Source organism: Conger conger, chromosome 15 (genome assembly GCF_963514075.1).
Source record: "Conger conger chromosome 15, fConCon1.1, whole genome shotgun sequence".
NCBI lineage: Eukaryota > Metazoa > Chordata > Actinopteri > Anguilliformes > Congridae > Conger > Conger conger.
In genome coordinates this window covers 4,347,927-4,368,944 of record NC_083774.1, presented here as the reverse complement: position 1 = coordinate 4,368,944, position 21,018 = coordinate 4,347,927, and the positions used below count along the sequence as shown (strand labels likewise).

At 45.5% G+C, this 21,018-nt stretch overlaps 2 protein-coding genes across 2 annotated transcripts; both read left to right on the top strand.

Moving 5' to 3' along the window:
- The first annotated feature begins 442 nt into the window (after positions 1-442).
- Positions 443-6,063, top strand: LOC133111302 (tumor susceptibility gene 101 protein-like). Its single transcript, XM_061221508.1, has 7 exons — positions 443-705; positions 885-972; positions 1,081-1,146; positions 2,245-2,408; positions 3,880-3,997; positions 4,699-4,759; positions 5,180-6,063. The coding sequence occupies exons 1-7, from the start codon at positions 661-663 to the stop codon at positions 5,460-5,462; spliced, it is 825 nt and encodes a 274-aa protein (XP_061077492.1). The 5' UTR covers positions 443-660; the 3' UTR covers positions 5,463-6,063.
- Positions 6,064-6,762: 699 nt separating this feature from the next.
- On the top strand, positions 6,763-20,337 carry LOC133111300 (tumor susceptibility gene 101 protein-like). The gene is made up of 10 exons (XM_061221506.1): positions 6,763-7,180; positions 7,567-7,654; positions 8,270-8,335; positions 11,157-11,320; positions 13,394-13,511; positions 14,115-14,178; positions 14,548-14,645; positions 16,233-16,435; positions 17,680-17,919; positions 18,670-20,337. The coding sequence occupies exons 1-10, from the start codon at positions 7,136-7,138 to the stop codon at positions 18,757-18,759; spliced, it is 1,176 nt and encodes a 391-aa protein (XP_061077490.1). The 5' UTR covers positions 6,763-7,135; the 3' UTR covers positions 18,760-20,337.
- The last annotated feature ends 681 nt before the right edge of the window (positions 20,338-21,018 follow it).

The window sequence follows — 21,018 nt, the reverse complement described above, 5'->3', positions numbered from 1 at the left end:
AGAATAACAAATAGAAGTAGACAAGCAAAGTATTGGGCAGAAGTTAACACACAGACACAGGTTGCCAATGTATCACAGCAATGACTGAGCACGTTTATGATATTTTCATGGTGATAAGTCCTGCATAGTATGCCTTTAAAAGAGCATGGCCAAATCCAAATGTCAGCATTGCGCCAGACTAGCACTCTACTGTAACACTGACTAATGTACTCGGAGTCATTAGTGTGCAAGAGCGCGGGCCTGGGAGGGTAAATCATTGACTGGAGGAAAAATAAATAAATTCGTGAATGAGACTTCAAGGATTTCAGACCGTAGTCATTGCCGTGGAGACTCTGGACGTGCACATGGAAGCCCCCCGCCCCTTACGGATGGATTAATTGTAGATTTGGGCGGCCCTCCCCACTCCGGAGTTCACGGGAACGCGCTCGTCAAGGATGGATTCGGCCACATACATTATTTAATAGTTCGCAAAAGATAAGTGAACTTGCTCTTTAAAACTGAAAAACTCATGACACATGAAGGAGGTGTGGCCTGAACACATATACATTGTATTGTATTGAAATTCCGTCACACCACTTGAGCATGTTTTCTTTCACTTTTAACTAAGGAGTGGCCCCGCTTAGTTTTTCCCGCAAAGAATATTTCCTTCTGAAAACACAAATGGCCACTGTCACCGCAAACATGCTGAAGAAAATGCTCTCCCAGGTAAACTAAAAACGTAGGATTGTGTACATCACACAACTTTCTCTCTTTAATGACCTGACTGTTCAGCTAGTATTGATATTGATATTGCCTTCGTATTTGCTCTTTTGGTGAGTTTCCGGCTTCCGGAAAATTGACATGCACTAATTTATGCCACTAAATGATGTCTTTAATTTTCTTAGAAATACAAGTACGTCGACTTGACTGTGGAGGCTATCAATAACGTGCGCTCCCAATACTATGACCTGAAACCTGTGATGGATACTTATGGTATGACTTTATATTACTTGAGCTTCACTTATTAAAATTACGCAGTAAATATTTCGTGTTTCGTATGGCGTCGTGGGTGTTAAATGGCATTTGTGATCTCTGCTACAGTTTTCAATGACGGTTCCTGCAGAACAATGATGAGTCTACAGGGAACCGTACCGGCGACCTACAGAGGTAACTGTTTAACTCTCTGTTCGTCCATGCACAGTTGCACAGTTGCACAGTTAAAAGAAAGCACACATTTATCATTGTTTCGTTTTTTAAATAATCGCTAAACGACCCTAACCTGAGTTTACAGACTATTTATAGGCTACACTAGAGACGCTGAGAAACGACGTGTAACGCGCTCTGTTGTATGACGTTTTCTGTGCGTTGTTTATGGCCAAGCAAATGAGATTGGGGCCTTTGGGCTAGGTAAAAGCATAATCACACGTGTGCCATGTGGGGTTGCCGCATTTGATTTGTGGAAAAACCGGGACATTTGACGCGCGACGCGGGACGTTAAACCATATTTGCAAATATACTATGTTAACAGTTGTTGGACTGCCTATTGCCTCTCTTACCTCTATTTGTCTTGACGTAGATGCACTCTGTGGCAACCAGAGCGGGAATCAGGGAGATGTGCATGTCATTTGTATATCGTTTTTGTTTGCTGCTGGTAGCTTGTCTGATTTTGTTCTCTCGTCCTCCTCGTCCGTCTCTCCCCTCAGAAGTAGGCTATTAGGCGATTACCTCTAGGCTAGTAGCTTGCAGAACTTTCCCACGGTGGGGTCATTTACGTGAATGCACGGGCCAGACTGACAGCCCGTGCAGCAGTTGCTAGGTGATAAGGTAAACTTTCGTATTTCTGCTACCAATTAAAAAGAAGTATAGGCATATGCCATTCGTCGCTGTGTTTCACTCATTTATACCTGTTTACAGACGCGGGATTGGATGTCTAAACGTAAAGAGGAAAAACAGAATAGCAGTAGAAGAATCCGGTTTTATTTGGAACTCTGACATTTAGATTACAAAAAACCGGGACAATTCGTGTCCCGGGACAGAATAGTCATTTTCCGGGGCAGTCGCTCAATAAAGAGAACAATCCCGGGGAAACCAGAACGTGTGGCAACCGTAGTGCTATGGCGGAATATTTCATTAGCCACTAAATATGACATTTCTATCTTTCCTTTCTAGTTGTCTTCAAGAAATGTTCATGTTCACTGGTAGTTTCTTAGGGCTTGTGTCCGATGCTGCCTGGACTCCACGTGTTGTCTAACACCTGTGTTTCAGGAAGAGTGTACAACATCCCACTGCGCCTCTGGATTCTGGACACCTACCCCTACAACCCGCCCATTTGCTTTGTGAAGCCCAACAGTACCATGATGATAAAGACCGGGAAACACATCGATGCCAACGGCAAGATCTACCTGCCCTACCTGCACGAGTGGAAGCACGTGAGTCCCTGACGAGCAGCTCGCCTGTGGATTGGCTAAAGGATTCTGTAGAGGACACAAACCACTCAATTTACTTTGCCTTTTAGTGTGGGCTCTACGGTAGAAATTGAGTTTGTATCAATCTCTTGTTTGAGAACACTTTGTGATGAGAGTAAAGATAAACGGGCAGTCCCTTTCCAGTCCTTGGTTTTGTTCAGACAGGCAGTTGGGAGGGACCCAAATCAGGTTTTTTTGCATTGCTGAATGCCTATCTGATCGTTCCTTTTACATTGCTGTGAAAACACACAACATTCTTGATTTCCCCTATTATTGCATGTCTATCACGCCACTATCATGCTTTCAGCTCTTTGACAAAATGTAAGATTAGACAAAGGGAATCTGAGTAAACACAAAACACATTTTTCATTTATTTGATCAAACATCGAAACATCCAAATCATCCCTGTGAAAAGCTTAAACTTAATGATGTTTGCATTCAGCCACAATAATTGAAACCATGCCCTTCCGATAATTTGATATCAGTCTTTCATTTTGCTGTCGAGGAATTTTAGCCCACTGCTCTTTGCAGAGCTGCTTTATCATCATCTCTCCTGGGCTCAAGTAAAGACACTGACTCGCAAGAACTGATAGCAAAATATGGTTGCAGTTATTGCTGGTAAAGCTGGTGCGACCATTGATTTCATAACCTTTTTGTCACTCTGTTGATTTCACCATTTTCACAGAACATGTAGCTTGTCTAAATGCACAAATCCAGTCAATCCGCTTATTGTGTGGACTGTTGTCCAGAAATATCTGATTTCACTGTTGTGGCTTGCTGTCAAAAGAAAGTCCTTGAAGCCCAATTCTAGTGTCTGACGAGTGCTTAGCTGAAGCACTGGGCCAGCCTGTAGCTTAGTGGCTAAGGTGCATGACTGGGGCAGCCTGTAGCCTAGTGGCTAAGGTACCTGACTGGGGCAGCCTGTAGCCTAGTGGCTAAGGTGCATGACTGGGGCAAGGTTGACGGTTCAATCCCCGGTGTAGCCACAATATTGAGCAAGGCCCTCCACCCCACATTGCTCCAGGGGGGTTTGTCCCCTTGTCTTCTACATTTAGGATAATTTTATGTATAGGAATAATAACATGCATATTAATATGTTGTGAGATGTAATTTTGTGTAATGGGTGTTTTGAATTCAGGGTATGTTAATATATTTAAGCGGATATGAATAGGAACATGTATAGTGATATGTTTGTGAGTTAGAATATGGTCAGCTATAATTTTTTTGGGTTTTTATTTTGTGTGGTTGTTTTGTCTGTAAGCGCCTCATCTCTTGTCATGTTGTTATGTCTTGGGTGGACCCCAGGAAGAGTAGCTGATCCTAATAGGCATCCTAATAAATCCTAAATCCTAAAAATAGCTTTTTATAAAAAGCGTAATCTAAATAATATGTAGTGTAATTTAATGTAAAATGTCTTGCGTTTTGTGGTGTCCAGCCCAAAACGGACCTGTATGGGCTCATCCAGGTCCTCATTGTGACATTCGGGGAGGAGCCTCCAGTATTTGCCCGCCCCACCGCAGAGAGCCTCTTACTGAGGACTGAAGACACCAGCGGTAAGTACAGCACCCACATGGCTCAGGCAGTAAGAGCAGTCGTCTCATTGGCTCAGGCGGTAAGAGCAGTCGTCTCATTGGCTCAGGCGGTAAGAGCAGTGGTCTCATTGGCTCAGGCAGTAAGAGCAGTGGTCTCATTGGCTCAGGCAGTAAGAGCAGTGGTCTCATTGGCTCAGGTGGTAAGAGCAGTCGTCTCATTGGCTCAGGCAGTAAGAGCAGTGGTCTCATTGGCTCAGGCGGTAAGAGCAGTCGTCTCATTGGCTCAGGCGGCAGTAAGAGCAGTTGTCTGGCAGTCGGAGGGTTGTCGGTTCGATCCCCCGCCCGGGTAGTGCCGAAGTGTCCCTGAGCAAGACACCTAGCCCCCAAATGCTCCTGACGAGCTGGTTGGGGCCTTGCATCGCAGCCAGTCACCGTCGGTGTGTGAGTGTGTGTATGAATGGGTGAATGAGGAGCATCAGTTGTACAGCGCTTTGGATAAAGGCGCTATATATATACCTGCCATTTACCGCCCCAGCGGTAAGTACAGCACATTTTCTGTGCTGTTAGCCGTTGATCGAATCACTTGGGTGAATGCACTTATGATCTCTACACTGTCATTTTGCATTGCTTACTGAGATAAACTATAAAACTGCCCCAAAGTACTTATGTATGGAAATGTGTAATTTTACTGTGACAAAATATTGCAACACATTCTATTCTAGGTCAAGGTCCAGCCAGTACCATTACCATAGGTAACCAAGGCACTGTGGAACCAGAACAGAGGTAAAGACCCAAAACACCAAAGCAACACCAGGTTCTCTAGCTGGTGAACTATTTAACTGGGCATTCTTCAACAGAAAATAGTGTTATAAAATAAAATAAATGTGACCGCAGAGGTTCTTCAAGGATCAGCTTTCCTAAATGTACCCTGAAAGTACAGTTCTCTTTGGGTACAAATGAGTACATTTTCCACGCAAAAAAGGTACAAGCTAGTTTTATATTGCTGGCTAGGGGCACAATTTTATGCACCTATAGGGTACAGCCCCAGCGACAAGCCATTTTAGGCACTTTTCACGCCTTTATTTATGAGTGTTTTGTAGAACCAAGATTATAGTAACACTGTCCATAGTCTATGATGTACTGTATACTGTACTTAATACCAAGAAAACATTTTAAAATGCTACACCCCCCCCCCATTTTCAGCAAAATTCAGCAAACTGAATTTGACGAAAGTAAACAGTTCTGCACCCTCTCGACCCCGGAAACGAGCCCAGAGGTCGTAATATCCGCCCCAGAGATGCTGACCCCTGCCCTGGCTTCTCTGTCCTTCTGTGGCTCGACGCTGCCTGACCCAGAGGAGTCTGTGCTGATGAGACAGAAACTCCAGCTGGAGATCGACGTTCTGCAGAGGCAGAAGAAGGTTTTGGCGATACAAGAGGAGTACTACTCCATTAAACTAAGGCGCCTGGTTGAGGACGATGAATAGTCGTGTAATGGGCTGCATGAGGAATGACGGTCTGTTAGCATTTGTACACAACAAACGGCATTCAAACTGATCATCCCCCGATTTAATTGCCGAAACAAATGTTCTCTCCCCCCTCCACCTCAGTTGGTTTGTGGTGAGAATTATGCCGCAAAATGGCTGCCGTTGCGTCACCCAAGTGGGTGCCCGGCTTGGGTGGTGGTTGAGGCAAGTCTCCTCCTTATCACTGTGAAGTGCATTGAGTTGCTGGCAGCTGAGGAAAATGCTATATAAATGGAAGGAATCATGATTATTATTACAACACATGCTAAACCATCCCAATTCCTAACGACAGTTGCCTGTAAATAATTGCCCCATCACTTTCTTGTCGATTTAATCTTTAATCGTTCGATCTGCAGTTCCTGGTACGCCGCTCTGGATAACGTCTGCTAAATGCTTTGTAATGTAATGTAATAAAGTAAATCCTTTTATATTATATAAATATGAATCTTAATCGTTTTGTTTTTTTACATTTATGTGTCTTTTTCCAACAAACGGTGTTGCAGATCTGTATAAAATGTACTTTACAAATAAAGTATTGCTTGCTTCACAGAGCATAATAAAATGAATCGGTTTATGAAAAATTGAATGAAGCACAACCATTCAAGCCATCCATCCATTATCTGAACCCGCTTATCCTGAACAGGGTCGCAGGGGGGCTGGAGCCTATCCCATCATACATTGGGCAAAAGGCAGGAATACACCCTGGACAGGTCGCCGGGACACACACACACACACAATTTAGACTCTCCAATCAGCCTAACCTGCATGTCTTTGGACTGTGGGAGGAAACCCAAGCAGACACAGGGAGAACATGCAAACTCCGCACAGAGAGGCCCCAGCCGACGGGGATTCAAACCCAGGACCTCCTTGCTGTGAGGCGGCAGTGCTACCCACTGCACCATCTGTGCCACCCCATTCAAGCCATTCAAACAATTTTATTAAACAATAATGGAGATGCCAAACACTGCCACAAAAATGTTTTGACTTCAAATGAGCCAACTTGGCCTCTATTTTCCACAACAAACCTAAATACAAAGGCTTAAATCTTGAGATTAAGATAGATTAAATTCAACAGATGAACAGAAACCAAAATATGATGCCAATGATTTCATGGTGAAATAAAAAAATAAAAACATAAAAAATGAACATGTATAACCCGATTAGGCCATATTCTATGACATGAGGGAAAATTGAAGAAACGTATGTAATATGTAAGAAACACCCTGCATCACCTGACCGGAAGAAGTTCGAGAAAAGGAAGTTTTGCCAGTGAGTTACTCATAACTTCCTGTTGTGTTCTGCCGATGTGTACACCGGACCTTTTGATAGATTTTTAGTTCTGTAAAAAAAATTTATTTCAGTTTATATCGTATAAATAGTCGTAATATAGTCATATACATTAATATTATCATAAAGTAAGACGAAACAGTCCCGCATTTTATGATACGGGAATTTATTCAAGGCTGTGAATTCGTAGGTTTGGGTAGCTAACTGGCTACCCGAGTTAACTAGCTAGCACAGCTAGCTCGTTAGCTTGTCTGTATCGAGCCGCAACATTGCTGGAGGTCGGTGTGGGATTTTCTTGTCATCTTTGGTTGCTGTAAACACTGTTGTTCGCTTCTCCTAATCAAATCATGGCTGTTGTCAACGAAGGTGCACTCAAGAAAATGCTGTCAAAGGTGAGAAACACTCGACGTAAACTAGCTGACTTAGCTAGCTTGAGCTAGCCATGTCGGCTGGCTGTCTAGTTCTACGCCTGTTAGCTCGCTAGTTATAATATATTTTAGCTCGCTATCAGATTAGATTATAGTCTACTGTTTAGTTTAGCAGACATGTGAAATTATGTGTTCTAACGTTGCATATGTTGGAAACGGATTATAGCTATAGCTAGCTAGATGCTACATGTTAAGTAGCTAGCTAAAGATTACTTCAGGGCGTTGAGTCCGAGAACAAAGATCCCCACAAGAGTATTGCGTATCCATTCTCTTGGTCAGAGGCTAAAGCATATATTGTGTCTGAAACTAAATCTATCCTTGTTCTCCCCACCCATCACTGTGTTCCCTAGCAATACAAGTACAGAGATCTGACGGTGCGCGAAATTACCAACGTGATTTCCCAGTACAAGGACTTGAAGCCTCTAATGGATGCCTACGGTAAGCACATGCCCACGGTGTTGGTTAGGAACATTCTGCATCAATGATGATGCCTTTTTGGAAACGCGGTGAACAAGATGACAATTGTGAAAACGGACCGCTCCATAACATTAATAAGAAGTGCGTGGCACTACGTGAGATTATCACGAGACTCGACCCACGAGAAAAACTGACAGGTGCTGTTCTCTGATAAATAGTGAAAGGTTTAATATTTCATTAAGGGCAATACACTGCCTGTTCGCCCAGCTGAGTAATGTGTACACTGGCTGCCACACAAAAGGTACTTCAGGTTTTCTGTTGGAAGTATACATACGTGACAGAGACGGTGCTACAGGTTGAAAAACGTTGACATTTACGCATTTAGATTGATCATTGTCCAGAAGAAACGGCGGATATCTACACGGCTGAGTAAGAATGGTGTGTTGAAGCGTTTATTTCAAGAGAGATTATATAATAATAATAATTGGCTTACAAATGGTGTGATTGCATGTTGTAGGTTAGATCACGTATATGTCAATCACTGGAGTATTAGACTTTCATGCTTTTCGCACCCTGGCTGAAATGAGTCATTCTTATTTTGCACCTGGTATTAATCGCAAAATCTTCCATTCGCAGTTTTTAATGACGGTTCCACTCGAGAGCTGATGAGTCTGACGGGAACTGTGCCAGTGATTTACAGAGGTAAGAACATTCACACAGAAATAAAATGAGAAATAGAAAATAAATAAAAATAAAATAAGTTTGTGAGCAGCATGAGTGGTCATGTCCTGCCTTACATTTTCAGCATCCCAGCTGTGGGAAATCAAACTGAGCTTAGGCTCTTAGTCTACTGGCTTATAAATAAAATGGTTGGAATTTAGTAATAATATCATAGAATAATATATTTTTATTGAACCCCCTGGGGTAATTTGTCCTCTGCATTTGACCCATCCTAGTTATTAGGAGCAGTGGGCAGCCACCGTGCAGCACCCTGGGAGTAATGCGGGGTTAAGGGCCTTGCTATATAGCGCCTTTATGCAATGTGCTGTACAATTGATGCTTCTCATTCACCCATTCATACACACACTCATGGACCAACGGCGATTGGCCCTCTGACTGCCAGACGACTGCTCTTACCTCCTGAGACAGTGTCGCCCGTAGAGTAAATGTACTATTAAGTAAGGGATAAGTTCCAACTGTTCAAAATGTACAAAAATGTAAATTTGTCAAAAGGCTTACCTCTGATTGGGCTGTTTTTGACAGCAGAGGAGCTGATTGGACGTCTGATAAGGATATTCTTCTTGCCAATCATGAGATGGAGCAAACTTGTTTATTCGTATTTTTTCATTTCTGCATTAGCAGTGCTCACAACACCATTCCCTCTGCAGTCTGTGTATGTGCCGCATCATTACTGCACTAAATGTAACTTAACTTGGGTGACATTGGCTGAGGTTGTAAGAGCAGTAGTCTGGCAGTAGGAGGGTTGCTGGTTCAATCCCGCCCTGCGTGTGTCGAAGTGTCCCCGAGCAAGACACCTGACCCCCCCCCAAACGCTCCTATGTAAATAATAGAGGCACTATGTAAATGCCAACCATTTACCATTTAACTTATGCCAACATAGAACCCTTTAGGCCCATCCACACCAAGAACAATAACTAAAACAACGACGACGTGAGCATCCATGCTGATGAAGGGTAACGTTCTGTAAATGAGACATTACATTAATGGCATTTGGCAGACGCTCTTATCCAGAGCGACATACAGTTGATTAGACTAAGCAGGAGACAATCCTCCCCTGGAGCGATGCAGGGTTAAGGGCCTTGCTCAAGGGCCCAACGGCTGTGCGGATCTCATTGTGGCTACACCGGGGATCGAACCAGCGACCTTACGGGTCCCAGTCACGTACCTTAGCCTCTACGCTACAGGCCGGCATTCTGTAAATAGTCTCTTGGCTATGTCATCTGCCATTTTGTGACGCCCCGGTTGAATTTTGATTGGCTGTCAGTGTTTTATTGTTCATGCAGCTGGAAAAAAATCACTCTGAAAGTGATGCCAATGACATCATTCGTCACTGTTCGACTCCACAATCCACTTCAGTTAGAACGGGTTTTATAACGACATAATTATAGTCGTCTCTGTAGTTATCGTTCTTTGTCATAGATTCATAGAGAAATGTATAAAGACATAAAGCATACTACCGTAAATCCTCAAATTGTGTCCGGGGTCTCTTATTTACTTAGGCTGCACAAAGCACAGGCCTTTATTTGGGGCAGGCTTGTATTCGAGGCAGGCCTTTATTTCTTATTAGGCTTCTGTTGTAGAATTTTATTCTTATAAATAAAGTAAAAGGCTACACTTAAAGTGTGCCAACACTGTTCAACACTTCCTGTAACCGTTCAGAAATCAATTAGTGTAGGCTAATCAGGAACACCGTTTGGTAAGTCATAGTGTCAGTCTTAACAGACTTAGTTTATTGCAAATATTGTCAAACACAATAAATCACATGCAAGTCCAGAATCAATAAAATAACAACTTGCCAGACACGCCTTCATGAACAATAACAAATTAGCATAGATAACAGCAAGTTAAGGATCTTTTTTTCCGAAAGTGCGTTTTATTGTGAGACATGCGTTTCGTTTGGAGTAGCATACCGGTAGGCTATCAAAAGATTTTCTCTTTGGTTTGGGATTTAATTTACTTTTGGACTGTTTGATTCTATTGCTAAATGTTGGGACTGATGGGCACTGAAATCTTGGGGGTATTTGATGGTTCACTGTTAAGTTTTATGTAGTTGAAAGAGTGTCGGGATTTCCACCCGTCTGTTTTTTTTTTGTGAGCCAAGGCAGCCGCTTTCATTCATTCATTGAACGTGCGCTGTGCTGTAAATACTTGGAAACCTTATTGCGTAGCCAAGTAGCCTAAATTGAGTTAATTTTGAATTTTGCCTGATTTACTTTTTATTAAATTCGTAGGCTGGAATGCCTCGCCGCAACAATTGTGTTTAAATGTATACTGCTTCAGCCTTTGGCAAGCTACTTAGAAGGGGGCGGCAAGCGACTGGTAGCTTGAGAGCAACGTGTTGGAGACCCATGGTGTAGGACGACGACTTTTCATTGGCAACAGTATTAAACCAACCAACAATATAAAATATTAAGAAGAGCTCTTTTATTTCATTGAGTTAAATCGAAACAATGTCTTCTAGTGCTCATGGACTGATAGCCCTACTGGTAGGCAATATTACCCCGGCTTGTATTTGGGGGCCGGCGAATATATCTCACTGGGTGCAAAAGGGTGCTGCACCCTGTGTGTCCCATTCAGCCTCTTTCCAAGTGAGGTTGCAGTTTGTAAATAGCTGTTTTGTGTGTCTATACACGTGGCATCCATTGTTATTTGCTTCTGTTGTTGTCAAATGCATCCCGTTTCTTTCCTTTCACCATTTCAGGTTTTTTTACATTTTTTTATTTATATATATTTTTTTTTAAAATCTGAAGCCGCCTGACTTGCGAGTGTTCTTGTGTTTCAGGAAGCGTGTACAACATCCCAGTGTGCCTCTGGCTTCTGGACACCTACCCCTACAACCCGCCCATTTGCTTTGTGAAGCCCACCAGTGCCATGATGATCAAGACCGGGAAGCACATCGATGCCAACGGCAAGATCTACCTGCCCTACCTGCACGAGTGGAAGCACGTGAGTCCCTGACGAGCAGCTCACACGGGGGGGGGGGGGGGGCTAATTAGCTGCGTTTCTGGAGCCATGTGAGAACCCTAGAGTGTACATTAGAACCTCAGAGAGGGAGTTCTGGTCCTCGACAGCAGAACTGCAGACTGTCTTCACACCTGACTTCCAGGTGGAGGGAGGGTGGAAAACTCGGGCTTGGTGATCCAAACCTGCATGATGCCGCATCAGATAAGTCATGATATCTCAGCAATGGCTTGAATATCCAAGACCAAATTTTCCGGAAAATGTGTTGACATTATAACCTAACTTTGGTGAAAATGTTATCAATTTTAAAAAAATAGGATTTCAAATCAGATATCAAGATTATAATCAAGCTGTTGGCTTTCCTTTTTGGCTGAACATAATGTATGAAAGATTGACCTATGCAGCGATATACAACCTACACTAATGGTGTTTGAGTCACACAAATTTGTGCAAACTTTGTTAGCCCATCTCTCAAACAAGTGTAGTTGTGGTTCCGGGGGTTTCTCATAAGGTTAAATCGGCATTCTAAATCTCACTAAAATGTGTGACGATGTGGTCCAAAAGGATGTTGAATTGACAGAATTACCCTTTGCTATGTTAAGCGTTCATCTTGAAGATTGGACATACTTCTTTTCAGCATCCAAGTTTAAGTTCACCTATCTCAGTTGGAGAGCGTTCAGCTTGAGCTGATTTACTGACTTCCTCCACAGAGGACACCGTTTTTCCCCTGCATGCATGGAGTATAAACGCAACTACGCACCCTATATGGACCCTATATATCTCATAACTTGCAGGCTATATCTGGCTTGTTGGTGGCAACATGCAAATCAGCTCAGGTCTGGTTCAAACCGCAAGCCTTTTCCACTGGTTTTGACTTACTGCACCTGTGTTGCTGTTTAACCCATGGGGGTGTCATCGTTTGCCTGTTGGCTACTGCCCAAATGCCTGCCTACGTTACAGAGGTGGTTTGCAAGCGTGAGTAGGTGTCGTGAGGTTCTCAGAGTGTGTGTTGGGTGTTGTGTAGTTTACGTATTCAGAGTGTGTGTTTGGTGTTGCGTAGTGTACGTATTCAGAGTGTGTGTTGGGTGTTGTGTAGTGTACGTATTCAGAGTGTGTGTTTGGTGTTGTGTAGTGTACGTATTCAGAGTGTGTGTTGGGTGTTGTGTAGTGTACGTATTCAGAGTGTGTGTTTGGTGTTGTGTAGTGTACGTATTCAGAGTGTGTGTTTGGTGTTGTGTAGTGTACGTATTCAGAGTGTGTGTTTGGTGTTGTGTAGTGTACGTGTTCAGAGTGTGTGTTGGGTGTTGTGTAGTGTACGTATTCAGAGTGTGTGTTGGGTGTTGTGTTGTGTACGTATTCAGAGTGTGTGTTGGGTGTTGTGTTGTGTACGTATTCAGAGTGTGTGTTGGGTGTTGTGTAGTGTACGTATTCAGAGTGTGTTTTTGGTGTTGTGTAGTGTACGTATTCAGAGTGTGTGTTGGGTGTTGTGTAGTGTAAGTATTCAGAGTGTGTGTTGGGTGTTGTGTAGTGTAAGTATTCAGAGTGTGTGTTGGGTGTAGTGTAGTGTACGTATTCAGAGTGTGTGTTTGGTGTTGTGTAGTGTACGTATTCAGAGTGTGTGTTGGGTATTGTGTATTCAGAGTGTGTGTTGGGTGTTGTGTAGTGTACGTATTCAGAGTGTGTGTTTGGTGTTGTGTAGTGTACGTATTCAGAGTGTGTGTTGGGTGTTGTGTAGTGTACGTATTCAGAGTGTGTGTTGGGTGTTGTGTAGTGTACGTATTCAGAGTGTGTGTTGGGTGTTGTGTACGTATTGAGAGTGTGTGTTGGGTGTTGTGTAGTGTACGTATTCAGAGTGTGTGTTTGGTGTTGTGTAGTGTACGTGTTCAGAGTGTGTGTTGGGTGTTGTGTAGTGTACGTATTCAGAGTGTGTGTTGGGTGTTGTGTAGTGTACGTATTCAGAGTGTGTGTTGGGTGTTGTGTAGTGTACGTATTCAGAGTGTGTGTTGGGTGTTGTGTAGTGTACGTATTCAGAGTGTGTGTTTTGTGTTTGGTCCCCAGCCCCAGTCGGACCTGTACGGCCTGATCCAGGTGATGATCGTGGTTTTTGGGGAAGAGCCTCCGGTGTTTTCCCGCCCCACAACACAGACCCCTTTCCAGGCTTCGGGACCCCCCAACAGTGGGTAACCGACCTCACCCCCCCCCCCCCCCCCCCCCGTCACCCCCTCCCCACCCCATTGCTATTGCATCCAGTTTCTCTGTCTAGATGCTAAAATAATTTAACAGCTTAAAGACGGCCTGTAGCAAAGTGGTTCAGGTACATGACTGGGACCCTGCAAGGTCGGTGGTTCGATCCCCGGTGTAGCCACAATAAGATCCTTAACCCTGCATCGCTCCAGGGGAGGATTGTCTCCTGCTTAGTCTAATTAACTGTACGTCGCTCTGGATAAGAGCGTCTGCCAAATGCCATTAATGTAATATAAATGTAACATTAAAAAAATGTAACATAAGATTCATACCATTCCAATGTCCGTTCATCTTCCACACATTCCCTACAATGTTTCAGTGTCCATTCTCACCAAGTGTAGCCATTTTTAAAGCCTTGTAGTTTTGTATTGGCGCATTGTAATGGTTTTTGCTCTAGAATTGACATCTCTGTGTCAGGGCGTTGTTAGTACTCTCCTCGGACAGTAGATGGCGCCCCAGGACCTTGTTTGTGGAGCGGTGGAGAGGGCAGCCATGTTGAGTGTAACCTGCTTCTCTCTCTCTCTCTCTCCCCCAGCCTCCTACATGCCTGGTATGCCCGCAGTGTCGCCTTACGGACCTGGGCACTCTGCCAACCCTGGGTGAGTGCCCACCATCCCTGCTCTTCTCCAACCGCGTCTTCCCTCCAATGTGCTATAGCGCTGGCACCATGTACCACAGAAACAATCTGGCCTGGGTCAAATACGTCATGGATTCAAATGCTTTTCTGCGGTCTGCTGAGCTTGTCTGGGGGTATTGGAACCTGTGAAATAAAGTTCCGATAAAAAGGCCGGCTCAATTGCGCCAGCCAAGATCAATTGAGCACAGAAAAGTGTTTGAATCCGAAACAATTCCGTGGGACCACTTTGTGGATTGCATAGTTGAGTTACCGGTTGCATAGCGAAGACTCTTGAGTAGTAAACAGTTTAGCGATATATCTGTCCTTTTAATACGATGTGTGTTCTCTGCAGTGGGTACTCTGGCTACCCTGCTTATGCCGGTGGAAACTCCTACCCCGCCAACGCTGGCCCGAATCACTACACCTCCCAGTCTCCTGTCACAACCGTCGGTGAGTTGCCCCGCTGCCTTATGGGAATTGTAGTATCGTGCTGCATGGCCTGCTTCTCCCATGCTGTGGGGCTCTGTGCCAGAAATGCACCACACTCTCCACAGACCTTCAAACGTGTCTTGAGTGGAAAATGCATTCTGTGTGAAATAGTGAACTGAATTTTTTTTTTTTTTTCCTGATTTTTCTAAATGACAAAAGCTTCATGAGATTCCCTGGGCTTGCTGGATTGGTCAGATTGAACATCCCAGCCTTCTTCTTCTTCCACTTCCTGAATATCAGGACCCATTTTGGGAATAAAACGTGCTGCATGCCTATACCCAAACTTCGTACCCCGGTGCACTGGGTGCCCGGACTGTGGAGCAGTCGTACGCTGTCATGAAATGCTCTGCTGATCTGCTGACGCACGTAGCGTGCGAATCGCTGAAACCACGGAGCTCCAACTGTAAATCGTAGAAGCGCCGCCCGTCCAAATGTTAGGTGCCTGTCCTCCCCGCTGGTGGCCCGAAGATTTTACCGGTAACCTTCCTTCCGATCGTGACCTTTGACCTTCGACCTGTGTGGAATATGACTTCTATTGTGGCGGGGGCCGAGTGCCAGGCAGCGATGGAAAAGGTCGCGGCAGTAACTGGAGCCGGGGGGTGCTAAAGGTCCCGGGGCGTGGCGGGGGTCACGCTGAAAGGGCCAGGCTCCTTGGGTTCTAATTTTAGGACCGACGGAGTGCCTTTGGCCGGGTAAGGTTCCCTGAGCTGCCTTCGGACCGGCGCTGAGATCAACTCTGACATTCACACTGCTGACTCCAGCCTGCCTCCGCCCTGTCCGCCCTCCCGGCCCAAACTCCCGACCGTCCCGTCCCCGATACCGCCTGCTGCCAGCCTGCCAAACTCCCGGCATTCCCAGTGCTGCCGATGGCACGAAATTCCCACTCTCCCGAACACCCACGGGTTCAGTTCTCAGCTTTTATCCACGGAAATCCCGTCCCATGGAATGGCTCACAATAAAAGAGACTCAAAGCAACAATACACACAGCACACAGATATATAATGACAAAACATGGACATAGGCAAATATAATACCACATCAGGGTCCAAACGCTAAATAATAAAAGTATGTTTTAAGCCTGGACTTGAGGGAATCAATGGAGGGGGCAGATCTGATAGAGAGAGGGAATGCTATTCCACAGTCTAGGGGCTGCAACATCAAAGGCGCGGCCACCCCTGAGCTTGAGTTTAGACCTCGGGACAACCAGGAGCCCAAAGTTAGATGACCTGAGGGACCCAGAGGTGGGATAAGGGGTTAAGAGGTCTGAGCTATAGGGCTCTGGTGGTGCCATTTAGCCAGGGCAAACCTTTAGGTTTAGGTTTCAATTTAAGGGAGTCCAGAATAGAGGAGCGGATGGTGTTAAATAAGGAGATAAGTTCCTCAGTGCTGAGATGGGGAGGATGATGCAGGTATTGGGAGCAGCCCTGGTGTTCACTCCCCCCCTCCCCAGACCCCCCCAGCCCTAGTGTTCACGCCCCCCTCCCCCCCTCCCCAGACCCCCCAGACCCCCCAGCCCTGGTGTTCACGCCCCCCTCCCGCCCTCCGCAGGCCCCAGCCGGGACGGCACCATCGGGGAGGACACGATCCGCGCCTCGCTGATCTCGGCGGTGAGCGATAAGCTGCGCTGGAGGATGAAGGAGGAGATGGACCGGGCGCAGGCCGAGCTGGACGCGCTGAAGCGCACGGAGGAGGACCTGAAGAAGGGCCACCAGCGGCTGGAGGAGATGGTGTCCCGCCTCGACCAGGAAGTGGTGAGCGGCCCGGCTCCGCCCCCGCTCCCGCCTGATTGGCCAGGGGGGGGTCTGTACAGGACGCTGTCAGTCAGACGCCAGCGACTGTCTTCAGCTCAGTTCTGTCTTTATTATAGGCACCCAGTATTTTTAAATATATAAATTTACTCGTTTATTTTGTGGTTTCTGCATTAGTGTGTTCACAGTATAGAGCAAATTTGAGATTGCAAATTTACAAAGTACATTTTTCAATATTGAGAAGGCGTCTTTGTTTTACGGATGTGTAAGACTTCTGCACAGTACTGTTCATAAACCCATGCTGAGGAGAAATTAAATGAGCTGCCAGGAGAATGAATGAACGTTTGAATCTGTCTGTGTTGAATTGGGCGCTGTACTGTAATGCACCAGCTGAACATTAGAAACAAAGTGTGTGTGTGTGTATAAATAGTCACCTGTGTGCTTAAACACACCTGAAACCCACACATTGTCCCCAGATTCCTGTCTCTGGGTGGACGTTCGTGGTGTCTGTGAGTTTCCTGTATCTGGGTGTGACCAGAGTGCATTCCAGGGCCTTTTTTTGTTTGCTTTCTAGACCCGTGTATCCCATGATGCTTTGCTCTTAAAGAGTATTGAGCATGTTGCTCAAATAGAGTTTTATGAATGTATATCTTGTGTTTGACAGTGCTATCCTTCAGGAATGTCTTGTCATTGCTCAATGTTTCCAGTGTGTACACAGCCCTGAAAAGGTGTGTGATGTGTGTCATGTATATGGTGTGCGTCTGTGCTTGTATATGGTGTGCGTGCGTGCGTGTATATGGTGTGTGTGTGTATGGTGTGTATATGGCGTGCGTGCGTGTGTGTGTGTGTATGGTGTGTATATGGCATGCGTGCGTGTGTGTGTGTATATGGCATGCCTGCGTGCGTGCGTGCGTGCGTGCGTGCGTGCGTGCGTGCGTGCGTGCGTGCGTGCGTGCGTGCGTGCGTGCGTGCGTGTGTGTGTGTGTGTGTATGGTGTGTATATGGCATGCGTGTGTGTGTGTGTGTGTGTGTGTGGTGTGTATATGGCGTGTGTGTGTGTGTGTGTGTGTGTGTGTATGGTGTGTATATGGCATGCGTGCGTGCGTGTGTATATGGTGTGTGTGTGTGTGTGTGTGTATGGTGTGTATATGGCGTGCGTGCGTGCGTGTGTGGTGTGTATATGGCGTGCGTGCGTGTGTGTGTGTGTGTATATGGCGTGCGTGTGTGCGTGCACGTGCGTGCGACAGACGGAGGTGGACAGGAACATCGACCTGCTGAAGAAGAAGGATGAGGAGCTGAGCGTCGCCCTGGAGAAGATGGAGAACCAAACGGAGAACAATGACATCGACGACGTCATCGTTCCCACGGCGCCCCTCTACAAGCAGATCCTCAACCTGTACGCGGAGGAGAACGCCATCGAGGACACCATCTTCTACCTGGGGGAGGCGCTGCGGCGTGGGGTCATCGACCTGGAGGTCTTTCTCAAGGTGAGCCCTGTGGCCTCCTCCACCTCCCTTTCTGCCTCCACACACACTCTACAGATCTCCACCTCCCTTTCTGCCTCCACACACTCTCTACAGATCTCCACCTCCCTTTCTGCCTCCACACACTCTCTACAGATCTCCACCTCCCTTTCTGCCTCCACACACTCTCTACAGATCTCCACCTCCCTTTCTGCCTCCACACACTCTCTACAGATCTCCACCCCCCTTTCTGCCTCCACACACTCTCTATAGATCTCCACCTCCCTTTCTGCCTCCACACACACTCTACAGATCTCCACCTCCACACACACACACACTACGACTACTACTACTACTACTACTACTACTACTACTACTACTACTACTACTGGGGACAGTCTGTAGGCTAGTGGCTAAGGTACAAGACTGGGATCTGGAAGGTTGGTGGTTCAAGCCCCGGTGTAGCCACGAAAAGATCCGCAGGGCCGTTGGGCCCTTGAGCAAGGCCCTTAACCCCGTATTGCTCCCGCTGAGTCTAATCAACTTTATGTCACTTTGGATAAAAGCGGTCAGCCGAATAACACTCTAACAACACACACTTAACCACACATCTTATCACACCACGTAATCCAGGAGTTGATACTGCCATCCTGGCCGCCCTCTCTTCTGAAGCCACATGGGGTTTCTTTAAAGCTGTACTGCGTCTTGTTTCACGTGTCGTGACTTCCCTTCCCAATTCGTGATTTTATTTCTGGCTTTATTTCTGTTTTCCAGCACGTGCGTCTCCTGTCCCGCAAGCAGTTCCAGCTCCGGGCGCTAATGCAGAAAGCTCGCAAGACCGCCGGCCTCAGCGACCTCTACTGACCTCCCGCAATGCACCTCTTTTTAAGACTGTACCGTCTCTCATTTCTGGTTTCTCCCCCCCCACCCCCCCTTCCCCTTTTTGAGATTATCTGTCCCCCACCTTGACCCAGCTCTCTCCGGTATATCGCATGGGGGGGGGGGGGGGGGTCGTATCATGCCCGCCCTCCCACCGCCTCCCCTTTGCTGATTGGTGGAAGACCTTCTGATCATTTTTGACAAACACAGCCAACTATTGGGTATTCTATCAAACTAACATTTGTTTCAGATACGGAACATTTTTTGAAATACATAGTGGAATAATGGCTCTGAGAGAGTGAGAAAAAGACGATTGTAGGTTTGCCAGTGACCCTCGAGTGTTGTCTAGTAATAAGTCCTCAGCATTAGCGCCACTTATTGATCCGTCTTGCTCTCGATAAGGCGTCAACTGAAAGGTAAACGACCAGGTGCCATTACGCGAACACTAACTATTCCCCTCCCCTACTGATGGAAGCTGAAGGCTCTTTCCTGTAGGCTAACTTGGCGAAAAAAGTCTTGCTTCTTTTGGTTCAACATCTGCATAGAACTGTCACTCAGTTGCTTCTCAAGATCTGGATCTGTCTGGATCTTCTGGTGGCAACAAAAAAATAACTAAAAACGTTAAAACATTTTGGCAGCACTAAACCTGAACGACGCTGCGACATATTTGTGATGAGCTGTAAGATTCACTGTAAAACGCTACGTGACGATGTGTGTATGGAGCCTAAAGACCGGACCTGTGTCAGCACTACATACCTGGCACTGGGTGACTGGGTCCATGCTCTTTGGAAAGGGTAGTATCTTAATGGGAGACACTCCGTGGAAAGGTTACACAGTATAAATAAATCCCCACAGCCCTTCAGGATGAGCAGAGAATGAACTGTACACTGATATATGCCACTTTTCACCCTCTGGCTTTTTAAAATGTAGGACTTGCTGCTCAATCTCGTGGACCTTGTGGGCTTTGGATTCTCCGAGCTTGTGTTTGAGGGAGGTTGGTTGAGCCGTCGACATCACTTCCTGTGTTGCAGTTCTACTTCCTGTGATCGGGCCTTGATACCCGTCGGGACTGTCAAATGGAGTAGATTTTGCAACAGTGTTATTCATGGGTTGGGCCTCAGTTAAGACAGTCATTATGTGTCAGTTTTACCTAAATGTACACATGCTACTACTATAAAGCAGTGGGTCACATGGTACAAAGTCCCAAGTCCTCAGAAGAAGGAAAGTTGTAGTTTTTCATATGAAGTTGCCATTTTATTATCTATTTTTCTGTCTCTATGTTTTTATTTTCAATCTTTTTTTTTTCCGCTGTTCTTTACTGACAGGCAAGCTCGTATTCTCTCTGATCTTGCTGTTAAGGGATAATTTTTTCTAGTTCAGGATTAATGTCGAAGACTAATGTCAGACCTGAAGATATTTCACTCACTCCAGTCTAACTTATATCAGGTGAAAAATCTAGTATTTTGCATTTGAAATTTGACTAAATGCACTTTTGATGTAAAATGGAAATTTTTGTTGTTGGGGATCCTATTTAGAAATAAAAAATAATAATAATTTCCAAAAGCTGTTTTGTATGTACTGTAATTGTGTGCAGTGCCTTCAGAATTAATGGAATGGGGAAAAGGAGTATACATTTTTTCTGATTCCTGAGGCAATGGGAGTATGAAATGCTGTGTGTACTGTCTACTCAACATACTGCCTATTGCCGATGTGTGCATGTGCCCGTGTGTGTGTGTGTGTGTGTGTGTGTGTGTGTGTATATATTTTACAGACCACGTCCGAAACATACTCACTACTGTGTCCTTAAAATATGAACCGTCTAAACGTACTGCCTACCCTAACACAGGCGTGTGTCGGAAACAGCAAGTTAAGTACACTGGATGAGATAGTAGTAGTTTCACTGAGTGCGTCCAGGAGGACCCTTTTAAAGAAGTAACCATACTTTTTAGGAGATCCCACCAGGAGGAAGAGGCAGAGCCATCTTTGCGTCCAATAAATCAGTCCAATAAATCAGAGACGAGGAGTTGGGTAATTTTTATCACATGGGTGGACGTGTTTGGAGATGTCCGCAGTACCACTGCAAAATAGTATGGAGAATATGATAGTATGAAAGTAGGCACTACTTTTAGTAGGCTGTTTACCCCATCTACTCATTAGTAAGCAAGTAGGCTGTTTTGGACACGGCCCTAGTCTCTAGCCAGTAGGGCCACTGTTCTCTGATTGGTCTAAACTTACCACGTGGCA

Excerpts from the sequence above, each read along its gene's own strand:
- LOC133111302 (XM_061221508.1), top strand. The coding sequence starts at position 661 with ATGGCCACTGTCACCGCAAACATGCTGAAGAAAATGCTCTCCCAG. Across the intron at positions 706-884 it reads TGAAGAAAATGCTCTCCCAG|AAATACAAGTACGTCGACTT; the intron begins GTAAACTAAAAA and ends TAATTTTCTTAG. Across the intron at positions 4,760-5,179 it reads ACTGTGGAACCAGAACAGAG|CAAAATTCAGCAAACTGAAT; the intron begins GTAAAGACCCAA and ends CCCCATTTTCAG.
- LOC133111300 (XM_061221506.1), top strand. The coding sequence starts at position 7,136 with ATGGCTGTTGTCAACGAAGGTGCACTCAAGAAAATGCTGTCAAAG. Across the intron at positions 7,655-8,269 it reads GCCTCTAATGGATGCCTACG|TTTTTAATGACGGTTCCACT; the intron begins GTAAGCACATGC and ends TTCCATTCGCAG. Across the intron at positions 11,321-13,393 it reads ACCTGCACGAGTGGAAGCAC|CCCCAGTCGGACCTGTACGG; the intron begins GTGAGTCCCTGA and ends TTTGGTCCCCAG.